The sequence below is a fragment of the Microcaecilia unicolor genome, chromosome 11 (assembly GCF_901765095.1).
Source record: "Microcaecilia unicolor chromosome 11, aMicUni1.1, whole genome shotgun sequence".
NCBI classification, from domain to species: domain Eukaryota; kingdom Metazoa; phylum Chordata; class Amphibia; order Gymnophiona; family Siphonopidae; genus Microcaecilia; species Microcaecilia unicolor.
This window is the reverse complement of record NC_044041.1, coordinates 64,576,548-64,591,305: the sequence shown is the minus strand read 5'-3', so window position 1 is coordinate 64,591,305 and position 14,758 is coordinate 64,576,548. Positions and strand designations below refer to the sequence as shown.

The 14,758-nt window shown below is 50.8% G+C and overlaps 1 protein-coding gene across 1 annotated transcript in view; it reads left to right on the top strand.

The window, feature by feature from the left end:
• The window catches only part of GATC (glutamyl-tRNA amidotransferase subunit C), a 77,271-nt gene that overhangs the window by 40,420 nt on the left and 22,093 nt on the right, over positions 1 to 14,758 (top strand). Inside the window, exons 3-4 of the mRNA XM_030218137.1 lie at positions 13,047 to 13,216; positions 13,621 to 13,724. Coding sequence (XP_030073997.1) covers positions 13,047 to 13,216; positions 13,621 to 13,724 — 274 coding nt within the window. The remainder of the gene's footprint in view (positions 1 to 13,046; positions 13,217 to 13,620; positions 13,725 to 14,758) is intronic.

The following is a 14,758-nucleotide window of genomic DNA, read 5'->3' as shown; positions in this document are numbered from 1 at the left end:
CTTCTCGCCCTGGGCGCCAGGGACTGGATATAAGGTTCCCAGATCCTCAGGAATGCCCTCTTTCCTTTTGGGGAGGATCCCACCTCTCTCCTCTCCATCATCAGCAGTTCATATAAACTATTTCTCCAATGCCAATACTCCGGCGGTTCGGAATGTACCCAAGCCTGTAAAATCAGTTTCTTACCTACTAAACTGGCTTTCCTGATGAACTGTCGGGCTCCCCCCGTGTGCAAAACAAATAACTCATACTGATCTAAAAGGAGACCCTGCGGAGTAAGCGGAATCTTGCTCTTTAGTATCAACTCTAGAAATCCCACAATTTGCCTCCAATAGTTCTGGATCTTATAACATTCCCAAAGGTAGTGATATAATGTGCCTTCCCTCTGCCCACACTTAGAGCATAAAGGATCAATTCCTCCTCCAAATTTGGATACTTGATACTTTGACATGTATGCCCTATATAAAATCCTGTATTGACATTCCCTCATGGCAGCGTTTCTCGATAGGGTGGGAATCCTAGTCGATAACTTCTGAAAGTCTAGCTTCAGGTTTGGACGCTTTAGATCATGAGCCCATTTCCCTAAAATATGGTCTGTATCTCTATCCCTGCTCATCTCCCCCAACGCTTTTTGTAATCCAGAAACCGATGAACGCCTCCCTTGCATGGAACTAAAGAATGCCCTTATTTGGCGCCCATGTCCACTACTCAATTTCCCTTGCTCTAAAGATCTGACATAATGTGCTATCTGATAATACGCAAATTGATGATTTTGAGTAATACCTATCCCCAGAGCTCCAAGCTCCAATAATCGTCCCTTAGACGATGTTCCAGTCTGGTGATCCCCATCGTTGCCCACCTACAAAGTACTTTATTCTCCGTACCTGGTGAAAACTGTGGGTTGCCCTGCAAAGGCAGAAGATCTGTTACGTCCGCCGCTAGCCCCCAGATCTCATTTAACTCTCTCCACATTTGTCTCAAAGGTCTTACCAATATGCTATTGCTTACCCGTGACGGGAGTTGTCGGCTCGGGCATTGTAACAAGAAATATAAGTGGTATGGTTTGAAACACTCCTGCTCCAAGCTGCGGGGGGTGTAATCTTGCCTATCTAATAACCAATCACCCAGGTGCCGGAGTAGACTAGCCTGATTGTAGCGGCGGAGGTTTGGTAATCCAATGCCTCCCTCTCTCCATGACCCCATCATTAACTTCAAAGGGAGTTTTGGCTTTGACCCTCTCCAAATAAATTTCCTGACATATTTGAAGATTTGATTTATATCTTTAGCCCGTAATCGTATGGGGAGTACCTGAAATAAGTATAACCATCGTGGAAATTCCACCATACGAAACAGATGTACTCTCCCATGCAGATTAAGTGGCAGGACTCCCCATCCGTCTAATCGGTCCTTCAAAGCTGCAATCCTATTACCGATATTCATCAAATGTATTTCCGATGTTTTTTTGGGAATCTGTACTCCTAAGTATTGGAGGGACTCTGATGCCCATCGTAGTGGGAACTCTGCTCCCCACATCTGCCTCACGCTATTATCTGTGGCTAGCGCTAATGATTTTGAATAGTTTATTTTAAAACTGGCGAAATCCCCATATTCCCTAAAAAGTTCTAATAAGGCCTCCAACGAACTTTTTGGTTGTGTTAGACGGACCAATAAATCATCTGCAAAAGCAGAAATCTTAAACCCTTCAGGTCCCCAATTTACCCCCTCTATTTCTGGGTGGTCCAGAATTTCCCTGATCAATGGGTCTAATACCAAGACGAATAGTAGGGGCGAGAGAGGACACCCCTGTCTCATACCCCTCCTGATCGGGAATAAAGGTGACTGTTCCCCGTTGATCCATAATTATGCCTGAGGATTTACATATAGTGCTCCTATCGCATCCTGGAAAGCCCCTTCAATGCCCATCTTAGTCAGTACCGCAAATAGAAAGCCCCACACCACCCTATCAAAGGCCTTCTCTGCGTCAAAACTGACAACCAGAGAAGGCCTTTTCTGTCTTTCCACTGTCTCCAAGGATGCCAATAGAGCCCTCACATTCTTTGCCACTGCTCTCCCTTGCACAAACCCAACTTGAGGGGATGCTATTAATCAAGGCAAAAGCTTTGCCAGTCGATTAGCCAGGATCTTCGCATATAATTTAAGATCACTATTTAATAGGGAGATTGGTCTGTAGGAACTAACTTCAGTGTCATCCTTCCCAGGTTTTCGTAATAATATAATTTTTGCTATGTTAAGGGAGTCTGGCATTGTCCCAGTTGAGATCATGTGGTTATATAAATCTAACAGAGGAGGTGTGACCTGCTCTTGTAAGATCTTATAGAATGCTATATTGAATCCGTCTGGCCCTGGCGCCTTATGCAAGTCACTTTGCTGTAAGGCCAGCATCAATTCCCCTTCCTCAATAGGATTGTTCAGAGTCTCTCTTTGCTCCTCAGTGATCTTGGGCAAATTTTGGTTTATTAAATATAGGTTACTGTCTTCTACAATATCGGTAGGTTTTGCATACAGGGCCATAAAAAATTCCCTAAATCTCCGGTTTCCCTTATGAGGTTCCCTCCTCCATCCTTCACTTGTAGGATCCTTGAGGGCCCCTTCTTCCCTTGCACTAACCTGCCCAATAGTGCGCCTGCTTTATTTCCATATTGAAATAGTTGGTATTTATAATACATTTGCGTTTTTTGTGCTCTTTGATGGAGGAGCTCGTTTAGGTTTTTCTGAGTTATGAGCAACTCCTTCTTGTTCTCGTCCGTTACTTCCTCCCCTAACCTCTTCCTTCTCACCCGAGCCTCTCTTTCCAAGCGTAGGATCTCTTTATCCCTCATTCTCCTGGCTCTAGCTCTGTAGGCTATCACCTCCCCCCTCATTACTGCTTTGGCTGTTTCCCAGTATAGTACCACCTCATGTCTGTGACCTCCATTAAATTGCTGAAATTCCTGCCATTTTTCACTGATAAAGGACTTAAAATTTGGGTCTCTATACAGTTCAAACAGGAATCTCCACCCTCCCTTCCCAAGCCCTCTTCCAGTAACCTGTAGTTCAAACCATACCATCGCATGGTCCGAAATCTCGCATGGGCCTATCTCTGCTTTTGGCACTTGAGAAAACAGTGCTGGGGATATGAGAAAATAATCTATACTGGACTGAGTCAAGTGCGCTCTGGAGGTGTGTGTATAGTCCCTCTGCGAAGGATGCAATACTCTCCACACATCTATCAGGTTGAGGGCTGAGCAGAGGAAAGGCACCCCTCTTGATTGAAATCTATGCTGTAGACCCAATTTGCCACATCTATCTATCTCAGGGTCTATCACCATATTGAAATCCCCTCCGAGTATAACATTGCCCCCCTGGTAGGAGCCCAGCAGTTCCAATAATTTGTTGTAGAATTTCTTGTCATACACATTGGGTGCATATATATTGCACAGAATATATGAAGATGTGCCTATTTCTACTTCCATTATCACTATCCTGCCTCCCTCATCTCGTTTTATTGTTTTAGTTCGCATCTGCAGGCCCCTCCGAATTAATATCAACACTCCTCCCTTTTTTCCCTGTGCTGGCGAGCCTACTGCCAGTTCCACCCAACCCTTCTGAAATTTACTGTGCTCGTTATTGGAGAGATGGGTCTCCTGGAGGAATGCTATGTCAGCTTTCTGTCTCTGCAAAGCCTGCAGGACTTTAGTACGTTTCACAAGCGAGGAGATCCCCCCCCCACATTCCAGGATATCAACCTAATTGAGTTCAGCCTCTTGTTTTATAACCATAACAGTGTCTGATAACTTTCGCACTCTGAAGAGCGCCCCCTAGCCCCTGGGCACCCTCCTTTCTTTGACCTGCAGTTGAGAGCCATATGAAACTATCAAAACAAACAGGGAAGAAATAAAGAGAAGAAGAAGAAAAAAAAAAAACCCCTCCCTCCCGTAACTCTTTTCCATAGTTCCCCTTCCCCCCTCCCCTCCCTTCTCCTTTCCCCCCCTTTCACCACCTCTAAACTCCTTCCTTTCCTGTCCTGTGGTTCTCGCTAGAGAACGAGTCACGCCCCCCCCTTTTCCCCCCAGCGCTGACCTCTAGATTTTTATGTTTCACCCCCTATTAATTATGAACTTCTAACATTATACAGTCCTGCTTCCTAGTATATATAGTATTGGCCTTAAATTTACATCTGTTATACTTAAACTTAGACACAGCCTTTGATACAGGAAACTTTGGTGTAAATCCCTCCATGGGCCGAGAAAATACCTGCATGTATTCAAGGATTCTATATTTATTTACAGTCCTTACTGTACAGTCCTGCCAGCATTGTATGTGTTCAATGTCCACTCTATCTTCCTCTGCTTTCATGTCTCCTTGTTTTCTCTGGGCTTACTCCAGTCAAGCCTTTATCACCTCCTTATCACTGATCTGGTGGGCTGCTGATCCTTGTGGCCTCGCTCCCATCCTCCGGTCTCTGCTCCATTTTATTAGCAAAGTGCAAGGCCTCCACATGTGAGCTGAAAAAGTGTTGTTTGCCCTTGTATTGAATTCTTAGTTTGGCTGGAAACATCAGAGCGAAGTTAGCTCTTTTTTCATACAGGCTCTTGCACACTTCCACAAATTGCCTGCGCTGGGCTGCCACTGCAGTTGAAAAGTCTTGAAAACAAAGGACAGTGCGGGTCTCATACTGCACCTTGCCTCTCGCTCTCCATGCTCGCAATATTTCTTGCTTGTGGGTGTAGTTGAGAATTTTACATATTATCACACGAGGTCTTTCTAAGTCCTGTCCAGCACGGCCCAACCGGTGTGCTCGCTCGATTTTTAACTCCTTCTCCAACCCAGGTAAGTTTAGTGTCTTGGGCAGCCATGTTTCAAGGAAGTCCCGCAGCTCTACCTCGCGTATTGACTCCGGAAGCCCCACCAGCCTTAAATTATTCCGGCGTGATCTATTTTCAAGATCTTCTACTTTAGCTTCCAGTTTGTTCAATTGCTCCTTCATTTGTTCTTGCTTGCTTTCACTTTGCTGGCACTGATCTTCCACGTCCGACAGTCTCTGCTGAAACCCAGTCAAATCTGTGCGTAAGCTTTCTAGTTTGCCGTCCATTTGCACTATTTGATCTGAGATTTTCTGTAATTTTTTGTTGACGGATGCCTCTAATAAAGCGGAGACCTCCGCGGCTATCTCTGCTGCCCAGGCGGAACTCACCGATTCGCTAGACGCGCCAATCTCCGCCATTTTGTTTTCGCCCGTGCGGCTCCGTGCGCTGTCTTTCCGGCTGATTTTTGTGGCCATTCCGACCCGAATCACAGCTCGCCAGCCGTTGCTCACACCGGGGAAGTTTCCCGTGCCTTTCTAGCTCAATTTCGTGGGTTCTCTGCAGATGCGTGCAGCGCTAGGGGAAGTTGTTCTACGAGGGGTCTCTGAGCTCTATCAAGCGGCGACCTTCCCTTCGCCTAGCATCACATGACTCCTCGGGAAGAGACGTTTAGAGGAGGCAGGAGATGCTGCAGTGCAATCAAATTGTTTAATCACGATTTTTTTTTAATCGGTTAGCGATTAATACATTGATTGCATAGTTAACTGCAATTAACTTGCAGCCTTACTTATTAATCATCCACAGATTAAAAAATCATAACAGTGCTTCATAGGGCATATTCCCCCCCCCCCCCCCCCCCCGCCTAGGGCATACAAAGTGGGTTCTATTTTGTTCCTCTGGACATTTTAACAAGGTGGATTAGGTTTTCTTGGGTAGTAGAAGTCAGATATTGTTGGAGGTAGGAAGGGTAGAGGGTGGTGGTGGGGAGGTTATTTCAGTTGCTTGTTGTTGCTTTCTGTTTGTGATTTACAAACAATAGTTGTACAGAATATTGTTTCCTTTTATATTTTAATAAAAAGATTTAAATATAAAATCATGTGTTTGAAGCTTGTGAAGATGAGGACCGGGGGACAGGGCCTGTGGGGATGAGGCATCATTCTTTAATCCTAGTCATCTACAGGTGCTGAAATTACTGTTTCACATGCAGCTAATCTACACGTGTAAATTCCACTGTTTTATAAGCATATATGCTTCTAAAATGAGTGTCAAAGGCAGAAGTTTTTGAAGTGCTCTTGGAGTCAGGGGTGTAGCCAGACCTTACGGTGGGAGGGGGCCAGAGCCTGAGGTTGGGGGCACATTTTGAGTGACGCCTTGCTGCCGCCACCCCCCCCTCCCCCTCCCCCCGCCTGCCTCGCAAATACCTTTGCTGGCAGGGTCCCCAACCCCCGCTTGCTGAAGCCTCCTTCATTGCCGGTCTCCGGCACAGCTGCGTTCACTGCCCTGCTTTTCTTTCTTCTTGCTCCTCCTGTGCACGCGGATGCTCCTTCTTAGTTTCACGTAAAGGAGCATTAGCGTGCACAGGAGCAGCAAGAAGAAAGAAGAGCAGGGCAGTGAACGCGGCTGCGTCGGAGACCGGCGCAGAAGAAGGCTTTAGCTGGCAGGGGTTGGGGACCCCTGCCAGCCAAACCAGGGGCCCAGACAAAATTTGAGGGCCCAGGCCCCCGTGGTCCTCCATAGCTATGCCCCTGTCTGGAGTGCAGTCACACCTATACAGTGATTTAGAAACAAATTAATGTGATTTTCTTAGTACCAAGGTAGGGTATGTTGTCATTTAGGCAGAATTTGTTGAGATTCTTTAAGCCTTTTCCAGAAAATCGTAATTTTTGTCTTTAATTGTAGATCCACCTTTGGGTCTAACTTGCAATGAGTGTATAATAAATCATGTGACTACAGAGAAAGGTGTCTACCTTGCTGCAGATTATTTTGCAAATGGGGTTGTCAGAGCATAATATAATTAGATCTGCTTTGAAAGCGAATGATACATACCTGTAGCAGGTGTTCTCCGAGGACAGCAGGCTGATTGTTCTCATGACTGGGTTGACGTCCACGGCAGCCCCCACCAACCGGAACAAAAACTTCGCAGGCGGTCCCGCACGCAGGGCACGCCCACCGCGCATGCGCGGCCGTCTTCCCGCTCGTGCGCGACCGTTCCCGCTCAGTTGAATGACAAGCAAGAGGAAAAAAACGCAACTCCAAAGGGGAGGAGGGAGGGTAGGTGAGAACAATCAGCCTGCTGTCCTCGGAGAACACCTGCTACAGGTATGTATCATTCGCTTTCTCTGAGGACAAGCAGGCTGCTTGTTCTCACGACTGGGGTATCCCTAGCTCTCAGGCTCACTCAAAACAAGAACCCAGGTCAATTGAACCTCGCAACAGCGAGGGTATAACAGAAATTGACCTACGAAGAACAACTAACTGAGAGTGCAGCCTGAACAGAACAAATCGGGTCCTGGAGGGTGGAGTTGGATTCAAACCCCAAACAGATTCTGCAGCACCGACTGCCCGAACCGACTGTCGCGTCGGGTATCCTGCTGGAGGCAGTAATGTGATGTGAATGTGTGGACAGATGACCACGTCGCAGCCTTGCAAATTTCTTCAATAGTGGCTGACTTCAAGTGGGCCACTGACGCTGCCATGGCTCTAACACTATGAGCTGTGACATGACCCTCAAGAGCCAGCCCAGCCTGGGCGTAAGTGAAGGAAATGCAATCTGCTAGCCAATTGGAGATGGTGCGTTTCCCGACAGCGACCCCTTTCCTATTGGGGTCGAAAGAAACAAACAATTGGGCGGACTGTCTGTGGGGCTGTGTCCGCTCCAGATAGAAGGCCAACGCTCGCTTGCAGTCCAATGTGTGCAACTGACGTTCAGCAGGGCGGGTATGAGGTCTGGGAAAGAATGTTGGCAAGACAATTGACTGGTTAAGATGGAACTCCGACACCACCTTTGGCAGGAACGTAGGGTGAGTGCAGAGTACTACTCTGTTATGATGAAATTTGGTATACGGAGCATGAGCTACCAGGGCCTGGAGCTCACTGACTCTGCGAGCTGAAGTAACTGCCACCAAGAAAAAATGACCTTCCAGGTCAAATACTTCAGATGGCAGGAATTCAGTGACTCAAAAGGAGGTTTCATCAGCTGGGTGAGGACGACGTTGAGATCCCATGACACTGCAGGAGGCTTGACAGGGGGCCTTGACAAAAGCAAGCCTCTCATGAATCGAACGACTAAAGGCTCTCCAGAGATGGCTTTACCCTCTACACGATAATGGTAAGCACTAATCGCACTAAGGTGATTCCTTACTGAGTTGGTCTTGAGGCCAGACTCTGATAAGTGCAGAAGGTATTCAAGCAGGTTCTGTGCAGGACAAGAACGAGGTTCTAGGGCCTTGCTCTCACACCAAACGACAAACCTCCTCCACTTGAAAAAGTAACTCTTTTTAGTGGAATCCTTTCTAGAAGCAAGGAAGACACGGGAGACACCCTCAGACAGACCCAACGAAGCAAAGTCTATGCCCTCAACATCCAGGCCGTGAGAGCCAGAGACTGAAGGTTGGGGTGCAGAAGAGCTCGGTCGTACTGCGAAATGAGAGTCGGAAAACACTCCACTCTCCACGGTTCTTCAGAGGACAACTCCAGAAGTAGAGGGAACCAGATCTGACGGGGCCAAAAAGGCGCTATCAGAATCATGGTGCCGTGGTCTTGCTTGAGCTTCAGTAAGGTCTTCCCCACCAAAGGTATGGGAGGATAAAGCATACAGGAGGCCGGTCCCCCAATGGAGGAGAAAGGCATCCGACGCTAGTCTGCCGTGTGCCTGTAGTCTGGAACAGAACAGAGGCAGCTTGTGGTTGGTCTGAGAGGTGAAAGGTCCACCGGAGTGCCCCACTCTCGGAAGATCTTGCGTACCACTCTGGAATGGAGCGACCACTCGTGCGGTTGCATGACTCTGCTCAGTCTGTCGGCCAGACTGTTGTTTACGCCTGCCAGGTATGTGGCTTGGAGAAGCATGCCGAATTGGCAGGCCCAACGCCACATCCCGACGGCTTCCTGACACAGGGGGCGAGATCCGGTGCCCCCCTGCTTGTTGACGTAATACATTGCAACCTGATTGTCTGTCCGAATTTGGATGATTTGGTAGGACAGCCAATCTCAGAAGGCCTTCAGTGCGTTCCAGACCGCTCGGAGCTCCAGGAGGTTGATCTTCAGATCCTGTTCCTGGAGGGATCACAGTCCCTGGGTGTGGAGCCCATCGACATGAGCTCCCCACCCCAGGCGAGATGCATCCGTTGTCAGCACCTTCGTGGGCTGCGGAATTTGGAATGGACGTCCCAGGGTCAAATTGGTCTGAAATGTCCACCAGTGCAGCGAATTGCGGCAACTGAGGGACAGGTGGATGACATCTTCTAGATTCCCGGTGGCCTGGCACCACTGGGAAGCTAGGGTCCATTGAGCAGATATCATGTGAAGACGAGCCATGGGAGTCACATGAACTGTAGAGGCCATATGACCCAGGAGTCTCAACATCTGCCGAGCTGTGACCTGCTGAGACGCTCTGGTCTGGGAAGCGAGGGACAGGAGGTTATGGGCCCTCGCCTCGGGAAGAAAGGCCTGAGCCGTCTGTGAATTCAGCAGAGCTCCTATGAATTCCAGAGATTGGACTGGCTGGAGATGGGACTTTGGGTAATTTATCACAAACCCCAGCAGCTCCAGGAGGTGAATAGTGCACTGCATGGACCGGAGAGCCCCTGCCTCCGAGGTGTTCTTGACCAGCCAATCGTCGAGATACGGGAACACGTGCACTCCCAGCTTGCGTAGATACGCCATGACCACCACGAGGCACTTCGTGAACACCCGTGGGGCAGAGGCAAGCCCAAAAGGCAGCACACAATACTGAAAGTGCCGTGTCCCCAGGCGGAATCTGAGATACTGTCTGTGAGCTGGCAGTATCGGGATGTGAGTGTAAGCGTCCTTTAAATCCAGGGAACATAGCCAATCGTCTTTCTGAATCATTGGTAGAAGGGTGGCCAAGGAAAGCATCCTGAACTTCTCTTTGACCAGGTATTTGTTCAGGCCTCTCAGGTCTAGGATGGGGCGCATCCCCCCTGTTTTCTTTTCCACAAGGAAGTACCTGGAATAGAATCCCTGCCCTTCCTGCCCTGGTGGCACAGGCTCGACCGCATTGGCGCTGAGAAGGGCGGAGAGTTCCTCTGCAAGTACCTGCCTGTGATGGGAGCTGAAGGATTGGGCTCCCGGTGGGCAATTTGGTGGAGTGGAGGCCAAATTCAGGGCGTATCCGCACCGCACTATTTGGAGAACCCACTGGTCGGAGGTTATCAGAGGCCACCTTTGGTGAAAAACTTTCAACCTCCCCCGACCGGCAGGTCGTCCGGTACGGACACTTTGATGGCAGCTATGTTCCCATGGATCCAGTCAAAAGCCCGTCCCCGGCTTTTGCTGTGGAGGCGCAGGGGGCTGCTTAGGTGCACGCTGTTGGCGGGAACGAGCGCGCTGGGACTGTCCCTGTGCCTGAGGAGGCCTTCGGGCCAGCTGGGTGTACCTACGCTTGTTGTAGGCGTAGGGCGCAGCCTGCCTGGCCCGGGAAAAACGTCCACCTGTAGAGGTGGATGCTGAAGCCCGGTGGGAGAGCTTGTCGAGGGCGGTTTCCCGCTGGTGTAGTTGGTCCACCAACTGCTCGACCTTCTCGCCAAAGATATTATCCCCCCGGCAAGGGACATCCGCCAGTCGTTGCTGGGTGCGGTTGTCCAGGTCAGAGGCACGCAGCCAGGAGAGTCTGCGCATCATTATACCTTGGGCCGCAGCTCGAGATGCCACATCACAGGTGTCATGTATACCCCTGGACAGGAACTTTCTACACGCCTTCAGCTGCCTGACCACCTCCTGAAAAGGCCTGGACTGCTCCGGAGGGAGCTTATCGACCAGGTCCGCCAGTTGCTTCACATTGTTCCACATGTGAATGCTCGTGTAGAGCTGGTACGACTGGATGCGGGTCACGAGCATGGAAGATTGGTAGGCCTTCCTCCCAAACGAGTCCAGAGTGCGAGACTCCCGCCCCGGGGACGCCGAGGCGGTATCCCTCGAACTCCGTGCCCTCTTGAGAGCAGAGTCCACGACCGCCGAGTCATGAGGCAATTGGGGCCGCATCAACTCTGGGTCAGAGTGGATCCTGTATTGGGACTCCGCTTTCTTGGGAATGGTGGGGTTAGATAATGGCTTCAGCTAGTTCCGAAGCAGTGTCTCTTTGAGGACATTGTGCAACGGTACCGTGGAAGACTCTCTAGGTGGTGATGGATAGTCGAGGACCTCGAGCATCTCAGCCCTCGGCTCATCCACAGAGACCACGGGGAAGGGAATGCATATAGACATATCCCTGACGAAGGAGGAAAAGGAGAGGCTCTCAGGGGGCGAGAGCTTCCTCTCCAGTGAAGGAGTGGGGTCGGAGGGAAGGCCCTCAGACTCCTCTGAGGAGAAATATCTGGGGTCCTCCTCCTCCCCCCACGAGGCCTCTTCCTCGGTGTCGGACATGAGCTCTTGCAGCTCAGACCTGAACCGGGCCCGTCTCGAATGCGAGGAACCACGTCCTCGATGATGGCGTCGAGCGGTGGACTCCCGTGCCGGCGGGGATGAAGCTCCCTCCATCAACATCGACGGGGATTCCACCTGCGTGGCAGTCGACACCAGTACCGCAAGCGGCGTCGGTGTCGGAGGCCTCGACATCGGGCTAGAGCACGCCGGCGCCTCCATCAACGGCGCCGCCAGCAAGGCCTGGCGCATCAGCCCTTCCAGAATCCCCGGAAGGATGGCTCGGAGGCACTCGTCAAGGCCCGCTGTCGGGAAAGGAAGAGGGGCCGGTGCGGGTGCCGATGCTGGAAGCTGCTCGGGTCCAGGAGATGGTACCGAAGCACCCATGGACGGACGCAGCGACACCTCTTCGACCGAGGGGGAACGCTCCTCTCGGCACTGCCGCTTCCTCGGCGTTGAGTCATCTCTGGAGGCGCCGGAACTAGTAGTCCCGTGAGCCGTGGGCGACCGATGACGATGTTTCTTGGTCTTCTTTCGGTGCCCATTATCGGCACTCGGTGGCAGAGATGAAGAGGAGGTAGAACCCCCCCCCCCGGCCTCGAGGGATCGGGTCTGACAGGGTTCGGTCCCGATGGCCCTGGGTAGAGGGAGTGGCCGGGGCCGACTGCCCGCGCGGCCGCTCACCCCCGCCGTTGCCGGTGGGCCAATGGTACCTGTGCTCCTGGGGTCGATGCCATCGTCGGTGTCGATTTCGTCGACATCGGTACCGGTACCGAAGATCCGGCTGTCGACACCGATGCCATCGATGTCGACATCGAAGGGCTGGCGCAAGTTCCAAAAAGTTGGTCCCGACGAACTTGCCTCGCCACCTGTGTCCGCTTCCGTAAGCCGAGACACAAGGTGCACGTCTTGGTATTATGCTCCGGGCCAAGGCACTGGAGGCACCAAGCGTGGGTATCGGTTTGCGAGATCTGCCGGCCGCACCGACCACACTTTTTGAATCCACTCAGGTCCTTCGAGGACATCGACAGAAAAATCGCGTCGGCAAAGTCAAAGTCGTCAATGGTGGCGGTGAAAAGCACACCCGAAAAAGAAACGACCGCGCCGCCACAAGGCCACAACGAGGCGCCCTCGCGGCTAAGACGACGAGAGGACAAACCAACTTCTTTTTTTTTTTTTTAAACACAGAAAATAAAGAAAAGAAGCGCGAACGCGCACGATAAAAGGAGAGAAAATTCGCGGCTAGGCCGCGATCCGGTTTCCGGGCCTGACCGCGAGAGACGGTAACACGTCTCTCTCTAGTGCGGAATCGAAAAAAACTGAGCGGGAACAGTCGCGCACGGGCGGGAAAACGGCCGCGCGTGCGCGGTGGGCGTGCCCTGCATGCGGGACCGCCCGCGAAGTGTTTGTTCCAGTTGGTGGGGGCTGCCGTGGACGTCAACCCAGTTGTGAGAACAAGCAGCCTGCTTGTCCTCGGAGAACTATATCTTTACCATTAAGTACTAATGCACATTTGATCTGGTATAAGTTCTCTCTTGCTCTGTATATAGCTGTGCATATCTCTTTCTTGCTGACCTTCTTCCATGCTGTGTGTTGAAATTTGTCTACCTGCATCTTTTAACCATATTTCTATGATTTTATTGTAGAAAACCACAGTAACCATGGAGATGATTGATCATTTGGAGCATCTGGCATTAGTTGATTTTCGGAATCAGGAGGGTGTGCAACGTCTAGGGAAAGCAATCCAATTTGCTGATGAGCTTCATGGTGTTGACACCACGGGGGTAGAACCACTGGTCTCGGTACTGGAGGACAGGTAACAGGGTTTTGGTCAGCAGTATGGGGCTCTTTAAACCCCAACACATCAAAAAAGTTGGGAAGCCTGGATATTCTTAAAATAGGATTGCCTTCTCCTAGAAATAAGATGGACACCACCATGCTTAAACATTAGAGAATGACGTTTGTTGTGGGCTGTGCTAAAAGTCACCACTGGAGCTGGGGTTTGGGCTGACTAGAGGAGCCACTACTGAGAAACAGGGAAAAAAGCTGGGTAAGAAAGAAATAGCAAAACCAAATGATGTATTAAGTTAAATAGTACAATAATTTCAAGAGCCAGGGTGAAAAAGATTTTAGGCGGCATCCAAGTTTTGTAACTATGCTTCTACTTCTAAGGGTCCTTGGAACCAGAGGATAGAAATCTTTGTTACCTCTGTATTGCAGGTGTCTGTGTCTCCAAGATGATGAAGTAGTAAGGGGCAGCTATGCTGAATTGCTGCTTGCAAATGCCCAACAGAAGATTGAGGAGTATTTTGTGGCACCTCCAGGTAATGCTAAAGTATAAATTTCATCCTTTCAAATAAAATGAAGACTTAAACATTCCCAGAAACCACCCAATCTAGCTTTAGACTGGCTTCTATAAGGAAAGGGAATGGATTTTGGATTTAACTCACTTTTGTAGTTGTAGGCTAAGGCAAGTTACATTCTGGTACAATGTATAATTTCCTGTCCCTGGAGAGCATCTAAAGGGCTCTTTTACTAAAGCTTAGCACGCACTAAATTCTAAGAAGCCCTTTTTATGCCCATGGGCTTCTTAGCAGTTAGGGGCACTTTTACTAAACCTTAGCACACGCTATATTTGTTCCTCAGGCAGTGAAGGAGAAATTAGGTCTTACCTGCTAACTTGCTTTCCTTTAGTCCCTCCGGATCAGCCCAGATCATGACTGATGGGTTGTGCACGCCTTCCAGCAGGTGGAGACTGAGAATTCTGACTGTGAGCCAATAAGAGCCCTTGCTAGGCACAGAAAGACAGGGCCGCCGAGAGACTGAACTGGGCCTGGGGCAAGGCCGCCCCCGGAGGCCACCCACCTGATGCCACCGCTGCCTCAGGCCCCCCCCCCCCCCCATCTCCACTCAGGCCGCTGGCACCACAGTCCCCAGTCTCCACCTGCCAACCCCCCAGCCCCGTCGACAGCCCCTCTCCGTCCACCACCGGGCCCCCTGCATTCAAAGCGGCAGCACCTCACCTCCGTGTGAAAGCGCAGCGCAGATCGCCTCCCTTCAGGCCTTCCCTCCCTGTGTTCTGCCCTCGCGGAAACAGGAAGTTACATCAGATGAGGGCGGGACACAGGGAGGGAAGGCCCGAAGGGAGGCGATCTGCCGCTGCGCTTTCACATGGAGGTGAGGCACTGCCGATTTGAATGCACGAGGCCTGGTGGCAGATGGAGAGGGGCTGTCGATGGAGCTGAGGGCGAGTGGGTGAGACTGTGGACTGCGGCGCCGGGCCCCCCTTGGAGGCCCGGGCCTGGAGAATTTTGTCCCCCCTGCCCCCCCCCCCCCCCCTCGGCAGGCCTGGAGAAAG